The 15,358-nt window shown below is 40.1% G+C and overlaps 1 protein-coding gene across 4 annotated transcripts in view; it reads left to right on the top strand.

Annotated features, from left to right (window-relative positions):
* PLA2G4B (phospholipase A2 group IVB) overlaps window positions 1-15,358 on the top strand; it is a 58,168-nt gene that overhangs the window by 16,187 nt on the left and 26,623 nt on the right. The window contains exons 3-6 of one of the 4 annotated variants that reach the window (XM_075030674.1): window positions 7,336-7,450; window positions 7,549-7,760; window positions 13,959-14,031; window positions 15,102-15,278. In XM_075030674.1, the coding sequence (XP_074886775.1) occupies window positions 7,740-7,760; window positions 13,959-14,031; window positions 15,102-15,278 (271 nt within the window). In that variant the 5' untranslated portion in view covers window positions 7,336-7,450; window positions 7,549-7,739. Of the gene's footprint in view, window positions 1-6,568; window positions 7,451-7,548; window positions 7,761-13,958; window positions 14,032-15,101; window positions 15,279-15,358 lie in introns of those variants that run through there. The other 3 variants (XM_075030676.1, XM_075030675.1, XM_075030677.1) reach the window with 3 other exon arrangements.

The following is a 15,358-nucleotide window of genomic DNA, read 5'->3' as shown; positions in this document are numbered from 1 at the left end:
CCCACCATTCTGTGATGCCATGACACTGCTGGCTTCTCCCAGTTACCAGGGGCTATCCCCTAGGCTGGTCAGCAGTTGAATGAGCTGTCCATTAGATATCCTTCAGCTGTTGCCTTTGAGCTTTCTAGATCTCTTAGCTTTGAAGCACCTAGCCTGCCCAGGTGACTGCCTAGCCAACCATGTCGTAGCAAAACAGCTATGTAGGCAGGGTCCTGGCATGTGAACTGAGGCATCAGACCAGAAATGTTTCAAAATCTTTCTTATATATGTGAGCAAAACGTTTTTGGGAAGGGTGAGAGGAGGTGTGCCAACATGATTTCCTCTGTGGGGTGAACATTCCAGTTCCCAGCACTGGTGCAAGTAAGTCACGGGACGTTTTACCTTTTTGCGGTTCAGGGCTTGCTTGCTAGTACTTGGCTGACAAATGCATTCAGTATGTGCGTGAATACACAGTAGGGAAGACCAACAATTAGTGGATTTGAATCATACAAGGTGAGGGTCTCTGCTGCTTTGCAATGTATCTATTGTGTGGGGAAAGATTGCAGAGTACAAATTGCACATGTTGGAAGAGTAGGCACCATTGCTGGTTTGTGCTCCGCTGCATTGGCAGGCTGTGGGTGAGGCTTGATTCCTGGAGGTATTTATGGGAGAGGTCACCATCTGAAATCTAGTCTTCCATCAGATCTCTACCCCTGGAAGCTAGAGTCTCTGAGTGAGTGCATCTCCTCCAGCCCAGACCCTCCCTGATTAGGCCCAGGAGACCTAATTTTGGACCTTTGGCACATAGATCTGGATCTTCAGGCAAAGGAGTCAGTGTAGGTAGCTTATTTTAATGTTCCTCTCTGAACAGACTCAATGCCTCTCATGACCTACACAGAAATTTTCTGCCTTGTTGGCCATATCATGTCTCACCTGCCACATAAACCATGAGTATTGGAGGCCTAAGGTTAAAAACACCGTAGTTCATTGAGATGCTGAAGGCTATAAATTTCTGTTGGCTTTGGTATGAGTTTCTATTCTGGGTTTTCAGGTTTCAAGAAGCATTGTACAAAAATCTTAGGAGCTTCAGAAGTCTCAAGGTATTATATGAATTAAAAGGTTAAAACAGATCTCTGCCTGTGAAAAATCCGTTTTCTACTAGAATGAAAGCATTTAAAATTGCAGTCAAGTGTTATGTTTTATGTGCTGCTGAAACAGAAGAATTATATGCATGCAGACCTAATATGCATGCATAGAGACATTCAGAGATAGTATCAGGCCCCATGGATGACTCTGCCTTGGCACAGGTTAGACTAGCTTTCCTGATACCAACTGAGACGCTCAGTGTGTTTCAAGTGCCACGCTGTCTGCTCACACTTGTCTGCCTTCTATACTAGGTTAAGGGGAGCAGGTGACAGAAAGCTGCTTTCATACTGCTGGAATAAAGCTGAGAGTGCTCTCAGCAAGGTGAATTCCCAGTCGCACTATAAGGAAAACTTTCTGACTTCTTTTTGTCACAAGAATGGTACAAATGGACTAGAAGAACAAACACATACCTAAACAAGAATTTTTTCTCATCAGAAATATTTTCTATAGGGATAAGTATCAATGCAGAAGGAGGTTTTGCATTAAAATCCTCATGATTCTGTAGAACCCATGAAGTCCTCATGAAGTAGTCTTCTGCTGTCAGAGGTTACAATCCGCCAGGAGTGAGTCACAGCGTTCTTAATTGCTGTAAATAAGCTTGCAAGGCTCATAATAGCTGTAATGGCTAAGTCAAACTCTGGTTATTCTGCTTTAAATTGTTCCCATAGCTTGGTTGATATCTAGAGATTTTGTATTAAAAAAGAAGAACAAACAACAGATACAATGATAAACACAAGTGAAGGAAGGGAAAAATTTAGTTTTCAATTTTGACAACCTTGCAATAACCTTAGAAGAACTGTACAAAGAGGCAGTAAAAAGCCCCATGACTTTCTGGTATTGGGGGTCAATGAATTGTAATGATCTACTCACAGGGCTGTGCACTGAATTGTCTGATGTCTTTTCCACCTCTTGTACTCATTTTCCTATGAGTCTTGATGCTTTAGGCAGCTCTTTCGGACAATGCTATTTGTCCATGGTCAGATTCCCACTACTGAACGCAAGGTGAGTTTATCTTCTAGTAAGCTGAGGTAATGGCTACGTGCCACTAAAGAAGGGCAGTCCTGGAAATTCCTCAGAAAAAAGGAAAAGAGACATTTTCTATTGCTTCAGCTCCTCAAATGAGCTCCGCATTTGGCCAGAAGAGTGCCAGAGCCAATACTGTGGGGTAGGGTCAGAACTCTCTAAGCTTGGGACTGGGATGGGAGCAAGACCTCCTCTTTAGTGGCAACTAGCTCTTAGATGAGTTTTGCTGCAACATGAAACTTCACCCTCAGCTATTTTTAAGACTTGAGCATTTTCAGATATTTACCAAGGATTCTGTGCCAGTATTCACTTCTTCTTTGCCTGCTACAAAGGCATACTTTGCGGGTACTTCCAAAGCTACTGGTGATATACTTGGATGTATTCAGTTCACTCTGAATTGGCTGTTTCTGTATTTCTTTGCCCTGTCTCTATGCTCAGATGAGTGGTTTTCTTTCATTTACACTTCCTTAAAGACTTCCAGATTACGTAAGCTAGGACATAGGTTGGCTGATGCTAGCTTTATTTAAAAAGCCTACCCATTAACTACACTCACCTACAGAATAACATAGTGAAGATACCTGCTACTGTCTTTAGTCCTGTTAATTTTGGAGGGCTACTTAGAGGGTAAATTACTGCTAGGAATGAATGAATGAAACCCTTAATTACTTGCATGTTATTTGAAATAAATCCTTGTATATCTTTTATCCCTTTCTGAGCCAACATCTAAGGGCTGTGCTTAGGTAAAGGTAGAGCCTTGAATAAAATCACGTACAGGGCTGAAAGAGGATTTGACGCAGCAACAGGATTAGAAAGGAAATACTGCTATGTGTGTCATACTATCACAGTAACCTTTGTTTTTAATTACTTTCGCCCAGTATAATAACATTCAGTAGCAAACATTTCCTTAGTAGGTCTTGCCCCAAAGAACTTACAGTCCCAGAGAGTGAAAAACAGTAGGAGAAAACAAGACTTGCTTTCTTGATTCTAAAAATGTCACTATTAAAAAAATACAAGAGGTTGGTGGCAACTAAGAAAGAAACACTTCTCTTGATAATTTGAAGGTAAATACCATAACCATAAGTCAAGGCTTCCTGTCAGCCAAGTGGTGAAGTGTAATACTTACCTAACTCTTCTGAGGTCTTTACTCAAGCAATTTCATACTGACATCAGTGTCAGACTACTTGAATAAGATCTGAAGATAAAGGTCTCAGAAACTGGCTCGAGTGGAATGACATTGAAATATCTTACTCAATTATTTCAATTAGATGCTGTGCAATCACTTGGTTTAAAATAAAAGAACAATTTCTAAACATAAACACAGAGGGTTTCAATGTGTGGCTTTACATTGACGTGTCTTGGAAAGATAACGCTCCAGTCCTCAGATACCCCAGGTAAGTAATAAGCAGCTTCCTCCCATCTTGAAGCTGCAAAGATCACTATCTTGCCATATTTACAACCACACCTGCAAAGTATCTAAGGAAATTAGCAGCTCTCTCGCTCTGGCCAGGAAAAAGAGCCAGTGATACTGGCTTTACTGTATGATATCTTTATTTAAGATTGCAGTGGTTCAGGAGATAGGTAAGAGGATATAGCACCTTTTACTTTTCTGAAACAGGTTTCAATCTTGTTGCCAGAAGGATGGTTCATTTACAAATGCTGCTATCACCTGCTACTCACATAGAGGACTTGGTATTTTGTTCTAATTAAAAACAACTGTGCTGAAAATGGTTGTTTGGAAAGCATTCAAAGATCTAAAATAATTTCAAACTAGCTGTGTTGTTTTGCTCACAAAGAAAGGGGGGGGGAACAGTGAAAAATTAGGAAGCTTTTATTTCAAAATTAAATACTACAGTTTTGAAAGGTCCCCAAATCTGGTGTTTCTGAAGCTTTGCTTTATAGCTTCTAGTTTCACATGGCAAAGTTGAATTGAAAAATGGAGATATATTTAAATAATTTTTTAAAAATTATTTTTTACAGTGGTTAAATAACCCAAATATGAAAAAAAATAGTTTGGGGATTAGCCGAGAACATTTTGAAAATTTTTGGTTTGAATTTGAGTATAGACAATTATTTTCTCAGATTACTATAATTTTTCTAACCTAGCCACTGAACTGAACAAGGTACAAACCGATTTATGAGGCAAAGAGAAAGCAACTGTCATCTCCCATTGTCACTGTCTGGCACAACAAGAAGTCTCCACAAAGCTGCACTGTCTTCCACCTCCATCTCCTCAATGGTGTGGCTGCATCTAGCCCTGGGAAGATCCATCATTTATCTCTACTTAACAGCTTTCATGGGATGAATAAACAAATGTTCTCAAACAAAATCATGGGAGATTTATATTTATAGGAGAGTGTTTCAGTAATTGCCATCCTTGCTTGTGAAGCTGTCAGGATCAAGCATGGAAGGACTATGAAGACAGTGCTTCTCTGAGGGCAGTTTTTTGTACACCAAAGCTGAGGCATGTTTGTGTGAAATTTTGCTGCGCTGTTGCTATTGCTGGGGTAAATAACGAACTCCACTAAATGAGTCTTCAGTACCTGTTTTAAATTCTGTCCCAGTTAGCTTTTAAGTGTATGCCAGCAGTAGGATGATCCAAATCACAGCCATTTAGAGTTGCTACCACTCTGCTGCTTGGTTTCTGGCAGCTCAGCTGTGACTCTGAGTAGCTTCTTGCAAGGGGCTGTTAGTGAGCAGCCCACTGGGTGAGCTGCATGAAGCTGAACACTGTATTCATTAACTTTAATTTCTTGCATACTGGGAGGACCATAGGCTTGCATTCCTTCCGTTCTGATTCTGTTTCACGTAGTATTTTGTGTGCATTATCTGAGTGCCAACAGGTAGCGTATGAAGCAATTTAATCTCAGTGTAATTTGATATGTCTTTTTCTCTCTCTCCCCCCCCCCGGCTTATTTCCAATTACTTTCTTAATATTAATTCAGAAAAGAAATAAGATTCAGTCATGAAGGTGGAATGAGACCAGCTTAATTAACCCATAAAATCTTTCTAGAATCTCTCTTCTCTTTGTCTCCTGAACAGCCTTTTGCAAACTGAAACCGCAGATAAAGTATTATATTTTCTGAATCCAACTCCACTAGGATAAGCCTGGCATGACTATGTCCTCCCTCTAAAAAGGGGAGGGGAAAGGCCTTCTGTATCCCCTTGGAAGATATTGCCTACTATTTAGCTAGTTCACTAATGCATTGTGCTGTGCTCTCTTTGCTTTATTGAACCGTTTAGTTTTCTCCTTCCTTCTTTATGCAGTTGACTTTCTTTGTCTCACTTTCCCCATGCTGTACTTTTTTTTGTGTCTGTAGTAAGGCCTGACATCATGTAGCCCATCTCCCTCATGTCCAGAAGGAAATGGACGTGGTACTTGTCAGCGTGCCTGTTGACAAGCAACGCAAAATGTTTTATGTATTTTGGCTGTGCTGATTTACTGGAAACATTAACTTCTTGGAGGGGCTATTGGAAAAATTAGCTCCATAGCTCTCTGAAATAACTTTTGCACCTTGATTTGAAGACATTCTGGGGGCTTTTTTTCTTCTTTCCTGTTCCATTAAGACCTGGGTCTCCCTGCTGCAGCTGTTCTGTTTTTAATGTGTTGCTCTGTTTCCAGGCAGACATACCCCTCTTTGAGTGGAGTTCATTTTTCTCTGGCTGTTTTTCCATTTGCCTTCTCTTTAGGAGGTAAATTTGTCAGCCTACTATTTTGGTCTCTCAGTTCCCTACAGCAGCAGAACCTGTGATCGAAGCTGCAACAGCAATATAAAGGAGGAAAACCAAAATTGCTCTGAATATGAGGGTTTTTTCCTTTTTCTCTGCTTTTTTTTCTTATCTTTGGAAAGGGGATGCTTCAGACCCCTGTGTCCAAGGAAGCACGAAGAAGGGTGCTTGCACCGCAGTCTTGACTGCTCTGTAAAAATGCCCAAGGCTGTCAAAACAATGTTACTGCAGGAGCACAAGACTTGCATGGTTAATTGCTCTGAACCCTAGATTGCTTTCTGATGAGTTTGGCTTATTTTCCTGGGAGTTTTATAGCAGTCTTTTGATTTGCTGCACATACACGACAGACCTTTATTTGAGATATCTTTCTTTTTAGTATTGCAAGGATGGCAACCTAACTAAGCACTCAAGTTCTCACCCTGCTGCTTGGGTAAGCCTGCATCCAGTCCTCACCGCTAGCATGGTGGCTGCTTTGCCAGCCACAGCAGAGTCTTTGAGAAATGTCAGTTTGAGCTGTTGGTTGTCACTTGCATAAGCCCGGGATCATGTGACTAGAACTGATGTTCAATTGGTGACAGTTTTTTGTGGAAAATACTTTAAAAAGTGGTTTAAAAGTGATCCACAGTGTGTATCATCTGAGTTTCAGGAAAAATCTAAACCCAAAGATTTCAGGTAAACCTATTTTTCTAAACAATTATTGTGATTACATTTAATTTAATTTTTTTTATTCTCTTGCAAAGCCAAACTCATAACTACTATTTAATGAAAATTAACTCTTGACACTCTTCCTTTTCATCAGTGTAAGGTGTCCACTGGTTGTCTGGTGAGCCTTGGTCCTATCTGATATTACTGTCCCACAGTATCTTACTGCAAAATTACAGTGGCCTCCACAGGCCTTTTCCAAGTCTGTGTCTACACGACATCCAACATGAAATTGCAAGTGTGGATTAAGGTACACCCAGAACAGATTGCCTGGAGCAATGTCCTGACAGGCACCCCATGGGTTGTCTGTCAGCAGTCCACAGTAGGCATGGGAGAGGTGGAGGAAGCCGTGCCTGTGCCATCTCCAGAGGATGCCTTAGGACCCACCACTGCCACCAGCAAGCTGATGGGGGGAAGCTGATGATAAAAAGCTGGGAGATGTCAAGTTGTCATGTTCTTCTTATAAGAAGTGTGTAGAAGGGAAAAGCCCAGAAGGTATGCAGCTTTCTCTTTCCCCACCAATATTTATCTCAATTTCACCAGCATCTCTGCATTGGCCAGGTAATCATCCAGTAGGTACGTCAAAGTAAGGAGACTTGATTTACTGGTTGGTGGAAAGATTCCCAATAACATATTAAAACAAGTCCCTATTGTAGGAAGAGTTGAAAAGAGCATTCAGAAGTGGGTTTGTCTCCCACCGGAAATTTTAATAGAAGAGATTCAACTATCCCCTCCCTTTGATTTTTTTTTTTTATGGAGTATTTTGTGGAAGAACTTAAAAGCTGCTGAAAATTCAGCTACTGACTAGATAGATGGAAGAGATGGGGAGTGAAGGAAGACTTGCTGAACACAGCAGAATCTACCCAAAAACCTGGTAGGTCAATATTAGGTCAATAACAAATTGTGAGAGGTAATAAAGCGACAGGCAAAGATGTGGTAACTGCAGCTTTCCTCTCACCTCTGACATTGCAGATCTTTCCCTCTAAGACGTGGGCAGACTCTTCTCCGCACAGAGGAGGCAGAGGGTGGAGCTCAGCGCCTGTATAAATTATATGTGTCCTTCAGGTTATTTCAGCAGCAACAACAAGCTGTAAGCGTGTTTGTCAGCTGACAGATCCGTTCCCCAAATTGGATTTTCTGTTGCTGTCGCCATCTTGCGTGTCATGGGGAGCCCACCAGCCAAGGTAAGAGAATTGCAGCTCCGCGCTTTGCTGTGGCCCAGCACCTTGCTGTTGGGACCTCCCTGCCCCAGTTCTCGCGAGCAAATTCCCTCCTCTTTGCATCTGCTGAGATGCAGAGACAAACTGCTCCTGGTGCGATGCGGCAGGGTCACCTTGAACTTTGCAAATTTACCGTTTTCCCCTTTTACCTCACAGTACCTAATATGTGAGTGAACTTCAGCGAAAGCACAGCGAAAATGTGGCCCTTTTCTTTTATCGTGAGGTGTACATGCTGGAGTGAACACCAGGAAGGAAGAGAGGGCTGGCCTTGATGAGGTTACCTCACTGTAAAATGAAAGTGCGTTAGCCCCGCTGCATGCTTTTCTCAGGATAGCACATGTTCGTCACTTGCCCCAGCTGAAAAAAACCAACAGCTTTTTCTAGCAACAAAGCATAATTTATATTACTTTAGCTGCAGGGGAGAGTTCTACTGAACTTTTTGGCTGATTTAGCTATCTTTAATGTAATGTTTACAGCGCGTGCGATTCTAGTGGAAGTATTTCATGTTTGGACTTGAGTTTTCTAATAGTAAGTTCCATTCAGAGATTTTAACTGATAGTTTTTAGTATAAATCAACAGAATTATTAGCTGAGAGTTATTTTCTCATGTATATCTTTAAAAAGTAATGGATGCAGTTCTGAAATGCAAGATATGAATTATTTACAACTAACTGTTCTTTATGTATCAAACCCTATGTCAAATTTTACAGCAAATAAAAGAAATATGGACATTCATGGGTTTTAAATATAGCGAGAAACAATGTTACATGCTATGGCTTATAGAGAATCATTAATCATTAAGAATAAAGAATACTTACTGTACTTGTGCTGTGGTAATATTTGCAGGTGAAGTTAAAAGGTTCAGGAAAATACCAGTTGCTTGAACAGATAGCTCAACTGTATTCAAACATTGGATGCTCAGGGCAAAGAATATAAATTGTAAATGTAATGTACTTTCTGGATAAAATTTGTATCTAATCTACCTACCTGTTAGATCCAGAGCTATCTATCTTAGATATAAATATTATCTATCAATTTTAAATATCAATGTTATATCTAATAAGAAAATTCTGGATCTAATAGATGAATAGATAGCTTAGGTATAATTTTATCTAGAAAGTCTCAATGACAGCGAAAGTTCTTGCATTTCACCCTAATGCTGCAGCTGCTATTCCATGAGTATAGACTGCCAAAAGGTTAGAGTACAAGCATAGCTTCAGGTCAGAAAGCTTCTATTCCCAAGGATGGAGATTCATTCAATACTGCAGGTAGCTCTGCTATTCTGTCAGCAAATGCATTTTTCAGTACATGTAAATTGGTAAACAGATACAGAAATCAGAACAGGGATTTTGTGTGGTTTTTTTCTTTTATATTTATATTAAAAGAGCAAGTTGTTTAGAAAAGTGTGGATGCTTTGGACTGTCTAGGAAGACCTACTAAAGGTCTCCCAGTTAATTTTGTGCTGTTTAAAAAAGCTACCAAATTGGCACAGAAGTGATGGACAATATTAATTTACAACTTGCTGGCAGTGTTTTTGATATTCATAGCAGGGTCTTTTCTTCTGCTCAGACAAAAATAATTACTCTTTAGCAGTTTTATTTTGTGAACTACAGAAGAATTTTTATGTGGTAAAATACTCAGCAGTTCTGTTAATACAAAGCCTGAGGGACCCACTCATACGTGTAAAGAGGTAACTGACAGAATATGAACAGGGGATGCATCCCAAATCCACAATGACTCTTGAAATGATCCATCAGTGATAACATGAAATTACAGTAAATGTTTGTAAGGAAAATTAGATTTACTCATTAACTGTTCAACTTTGAATGATAAGATACTGGATAATTGTGATTCCCAAGGAAAATGAGGATTTCAGGGTCATGTTCTCTCCTTCTATTCCCACTCCTGGTTTTGTATATTTCTTTAGTCAGTTGCTTTTCCCACCAGAACTTTGCATTCCTCTAATTTTAATGAAAATAGGTAGCTGGTTAGAAGGACAAATTGCTAGCAGTATTCTCACTGATGGAGGGTCTAGTAAATTCAGCCCATATTAGGAGTTAAAGAATCTATGTGGAAGAGAGCGCTTTTGAACCAGGCTGGTCATGAAGCTTTTTTATAGTTTATAAGTTTATAGCTTTAACCTTAATTTCATAAATTGCCAAGTTCTGGTTGAACCAAATCCTCAGTATCTAAGGTAAAATAAATGTTAAGAATATGCCAGGTGATTACAGTTGATATGAGATATTGTACATAAGATATTGTACAGCTTCTAGTACACCACTGGAGAAAGAAAAAGTAATCCATAAAAGGAAGTAATCATGTCTGAAAGAGATTGATAAAGCTGAGTGATAAATCCTACAGCTGTTTACAGAATGTCAAAAGACAGAGAGCAAACTCCTCATATAAATCTTCATATAACTTGGTGTTATCCCATGGTGATAACTCCGCTTAGAGAACTGCTTAGGTTTGGTGCAAGGGGAGAGAAATGCTAAGATTCCAATCAGCCTTCCAACATGTGCAAAACAAGGACTTTTTTAAAAAAAAAAAAGAAAGAAAAGAAAAAAGAGGTGGTGATGGGAGGAGATTCCCAGATTGCCAGGCCCTGCAGAAACTACCTCCTAGGGTCCCTTTCTAGGGAATATTGCCGTGAGATCTTGTTCTAGGAGCAGCATGGAGGGGCAATAAAGAGTGAAATCAAAGATATGAGCTGTTGGTAGGTTTTTCTTCTTTCGCTGCCATCCAAAACCTGTCTTGGTAGGCTCCATATTAATGAGCTTTGAGAAGATTTCATATTCTCAAAGTTGTCTTTTGGGGATGAAATCTTGAAGTGACTAACCGCCTGTAAATAGGAGAATTTTGTGTCCTCCTGAAGCTGACTGGCATATGACTATTCTCTGGAAGCCAGACAGTAGTCCAGCAGATGTGTATTATTACAATCAATGAGATGTTGGCAACAGATGTGAATTTTCAGTTTGTTAAGGTTTGACACAGCTGTGGCAATTCTGCCATGCTAATTTTATCTCCTGTTTATTGACTTTTCTGTATTTTAGACCTGAAATGGCTCCCCAACACTTGCTTTGAGAGTACAGAAATGTAATTTACTGCTAACTGCTGTCAAGTGAAAAGAAATTTGATTTGGGGGTTGGTTGGTTTGTTTGTTTGTTTCTTTCTTTCTTTCATTTTTTAGCCTACTCTCTGGGACTCTGGACATGCTACTATTTATTGGTCTGGAGTGTTATTGTCTGGGATGCAAACATACACAGGTAGCTGAATCCTGCACTCTGTCATTGGCCTCAATGTGGCCCTACTAATTTTCCAGCAAAAATAGAATGATGTACTTCTGGGAAAGCTACCTTTGACTCCGGATATTTACAGAGGGGTTTTGTTACTCTCTGTGTGTCTATGCAGGAAACTGTGTTTCTCCCAAGGAAGTGAACTAAAAGGAGCAAGATTAGTACAACTGCGAGACTGTCAAGAGCTGTCTGGATATGGTGTCTGTGCTTAACAATTTGCATTAATCATGAAATTACACATTGCTTTTCATGTTATGAAAATAGCAAATGGTATCTCTAACCATAATTATTTTTTCTAGAAGGGTATTCTGGAGTGCCAGCACTTTGGGGCAAGGATGTTATTTTAGACCACGCAAATCAGACCTTAACAGTCTGCTCTGGACCATTGTAGAAGAAAATTAGCTCCACTTTTTTGTGATGAAAAAAAGAATTAGCCCAATTCTGAATGGTTATCATAGGCTGGAGGAACTGCAGTCTTGGGAGCAGGATGGCTTCTGGCTTCCCCTGGGGATTTGCACAGCCCATAGGGTTTATTATTGCCACATTTACCCATCTGAACCTGTTTATCTTTTACCCTGCAACACGACAAGGACTAAGCTCCACAAAATCAGAAGTACTGAACAGCCGTCTTTGATGATGTTTGCTTTGGTGGGCAGATGTTGACATGTTTAAGGGAAGTGATTGCTGTTGAAAGGGGAAGGGAGGAGGAGTGAGGCTCTCTGGTGCTAGTGGGAGAGGAAGAAAACATGACACCTATCACAGCTGAGAGTACTCTGATGATGAAGTGCAAATGCACCATTTTTGTAAGCAATTAGGAAATTTTCATCACAAAATGTTCAAAGCAAATTGTATACCAACATCTGCTTCTCCAGTGAATGCAAACTCTGAGAATGGTTTGGGCTTCTGTTGAGCAAGGGGGAAGTTGATTACAAAATAACACCGAATTAACATATTAATTAAAAACAGTCAGCTCTGTAATTGGCTACATAATCTAATATTTCATGTTAATGAAACCCACTAGGAATGCTGACTGAGTGTTCCAGTTGGTACGTCTGTGTTAAATAACTATTTGCACAGGAAAATTAAAGTCAGATTCTTTCAGTGGGCGACTGGAATAATATGGAAGTGTCCGAACTGGAACTTGTAATGTCCATAGTGCATTAAACTCAGAACCTTTTAAATATGTCAGTTTCAAATTGGAGGAAAACATAATAGAAACCATTCTTGTCACACAAGAACAAATGTGTCTTGCATTTATATACAAAAAGTGTTTCAATCAACCATTAAGAGGCCAAGAGACAGAGTAATCTGCGATTTTGTAGGTTTAACAACAGGGTTTCTCTGCTCAGAGTGACTCTTGAATATTAATCTGAATTTTAAAGGATGTAATTTTTAAAGTGACATCATTAAATTTAATATTAAGCCTTTATTTGAACATGCCAATTCACAGTTCAAATGGTGACCATTTGATGTAACATAATTTACTTCTAAACAAAACTGAATGAAACTGAATGAAGGTTATTTTCATCTCTAATAAACATATCCAATAGCCTCCACCCCATTTTAAAAGAATTTCAGATTAACTGTAGTGAGTGAGTCCTTCTATAGGACGTTCCTCTTTCCCCAGCTCTTTGCATCTCCAAAGTTAATCATTTCAGTGTCAGGAAAATTAACCACAGTGCTAACTTTCAAAATACAATTGTTAAATTATTTTGTTGCAGTGTAATGGGGTACTCTCCTTTAGACAAATAGATACGATGTTTCAGTCAGTGTATAGTTCAAGCTGCTATTCAGACTAATGAAACAGTTCCAACATGGTGTGGCCCTGTTTGTTTTAATTAGTGGTAGCAGGACTGTATGTTATTATTGCTTATTATTGCTGACAAGCCATGCTAATATGCAAAAAAATAGATAAAACACTCAACAGAAAATTGAAAAGAAGTTTAAATGTTCCAATCTGAAAAAAGAAGGAAATATTTTCCCGCTTTTAGTATTAAGAATGTCACATGTCTGTGTATGTATGTTCATTCAGGCTAATCAGAATGTCTTTTGAAAATGGCAAATACTTTCTGACCAGCTTAGGTTGGGAAGCTTAATTCTTTGTTAGCGTTAGGAACAAGTAACTTGAAATAAGTGTTACAATGATAGCTTGCCTATGATAGAAATAAATCTCATGTCTGGAAGGGAAGTGGTTCCATGCCCATTAGGTATTTTCAGGACACCTCAGGATGTGGGATTCTGCGATATTATGCCTCCAAAGCACTTTTTTCTTCATCTGAAGGGTCTCTGCTAGGCCTATGGTCCATTCATTTGAAGTCAGTAGTGCATTCCTCTAGATGCCTTTTGGTGAGCTTGGCCTACTTATGAGTGTCATGAAAATTTAGTCCTAGTTGGGATACACAGTCAGAAATTTTTAGAGCACTTTAGCAACTACCATGTCCTGGCCTAGTGTCAGTGCTGTGCCAGGACCCAGGCAGTCAGCCACAAGTTCCTAGTATTGCCTTCCAAAGGCCAAGTTTTGACCTGCCGGTGGCACAGGACCCTCAGCAGATTGGTGGTACAACCATCACCATGGCCATGCATGCATCAGGTTGTATGAAAATAGGCACCTCTAGGGTGACTACAAAAGCTTTCCATACCATTGTCTGAGTCTCTGTTTTCTTTCTCTGTCTTCACTTACTCAAGCTACTTAGCAAATAGCCCGGTGTGCAGTCGTGCTATCTTCTTAGCGTGGTGTACTTCCACTGGAGGGTGGTCCCCTCACTTCAAACAGACAAGCAGAAGGACAGACTGTCCCCTGTACTGTTCAAAATACATATTGTTTTTGTATTCTGAGCTGATAAAACTAATTGCATTTGTTTTCTCTGCAGATGAAGATTTGCCCCATCCACATGCTTTCTGTAAGAATCATACAAGCTAAGAACATCAAGTCAAGAGACCTGTGTGAGTTATGTTTTGATTGTGTTTTTAGTCACCCCCAGAGTTTACACAGTGAGCAATGTTCCTAAGTTCTGAAGGTATACAAGCAGCGTACACAAAGCACAGCAATAGAAGTACTAATGCCAAGGCTATAATTAGATCAAATGCCTGAGGTATCATTAGATTGGAGGAAATATCTAGTGACATGTCAGGGAACTGGTAAAAACCAAGACTCCCAGATGAATTTCCTGGGCCAACAAGGGAAGGTAGACCTTGTGAGGATGCTGCAATCTGTAAATCTGCTTCGACTTGTTTGGGTTTGATGTTTATAATTCGTATAAACCATATAATGGACTGGAATTTTGCCACACAGGCCACATATTTAGGGACCTTTTATCAAAATGTATGAATTATACACAATAATCAAAGGTAAATTAGAGAATTTGAAGCCTTCTAAAATACAGTATCATTCAGGGTATTTGCTTTTCTCAGATGACCAGTCATGTTAAATTATACTGATAGTTTCTGGTTAAGGAGGGCTTCTGCAGATCCAGCCCCAAGCACATGCTGAACATGCAGGCAAAACAGACTTTTCTGTGTACTTTTGTATTCAACTTTCTTTAACTCATTATCTCACCCTCACAGCCTCCTATGGCTCCTTCTCAAGGTGTACTATGGACCAACCATTCAGCTGCCATTTTTGCAGAGGTGTCCCATGGATTCCTCAGTCAGGACAGGGACCTTGAGCTGCCTTTTCTCACACTCTTGAAACCTCTGGCCTGTGTACTCCTCTAGTGAAAAACGACATGTTCAGTCAAAAAAACGTCACTTTGCAGTGAGTTACTTGAGTTACAGCTGAGACCATTCACGTCTGGCCATGCAGGGCTGAGCACAACCTTGGCCAAACCCAGACGTGAGGGAGACCAGAGGGAGTGAATCCCCTGTTAGTTGAGTAACTGTCTGCCGAAGGGCTTCTGGTATTCCTGTGGCAAATGCCACGTAGCAACGTCCAGAGGTGGACACTAGAAAGGTGGTAGTGTGACAAGGCCTGTATTTCTGAGTTTCAATGATCTCTTCTATCTACTCTATTGAAGGGACAGTTCCACTTTCCTGCCAAAACCTTGCGGGGCAATGTTATTCTCTGCTTGATACCAGTCTGAAGTATTTAGGCCTCTCGGGCTGCAGTAGACATCTTCAGTCAAGTCCAGACTCCAGCTCTGAAAGACATCACCTTGGAGATTTCCTTTCACACCGTTGTCAAGCTTCACAAAGTAAATGTGCTTTCCCACCCCGGCTCTTCCCAAAGGACGGCTGCTCAAGGCACTGACTGCACTAACCATAAGGAGTAGAT

The sequence above is a fragment of the Buteo buteo genome, chromosome 6 (genome assembly GCF_964188355.1).
Source record: "Buteo buteo chromosome 6, bButBut1.hap1.1, whole genome shotgun sequence".
NCBI classification, from domain to species: domain Eukaryota; kingdom Metazoa; phylum Chordata; class Aves; order Accipitriformes; family Accipitridae; genus Buteo; species Buteo buteo.
This window is presented reverse-complemented; position numbering and strand designations above follow the sequence as displayed.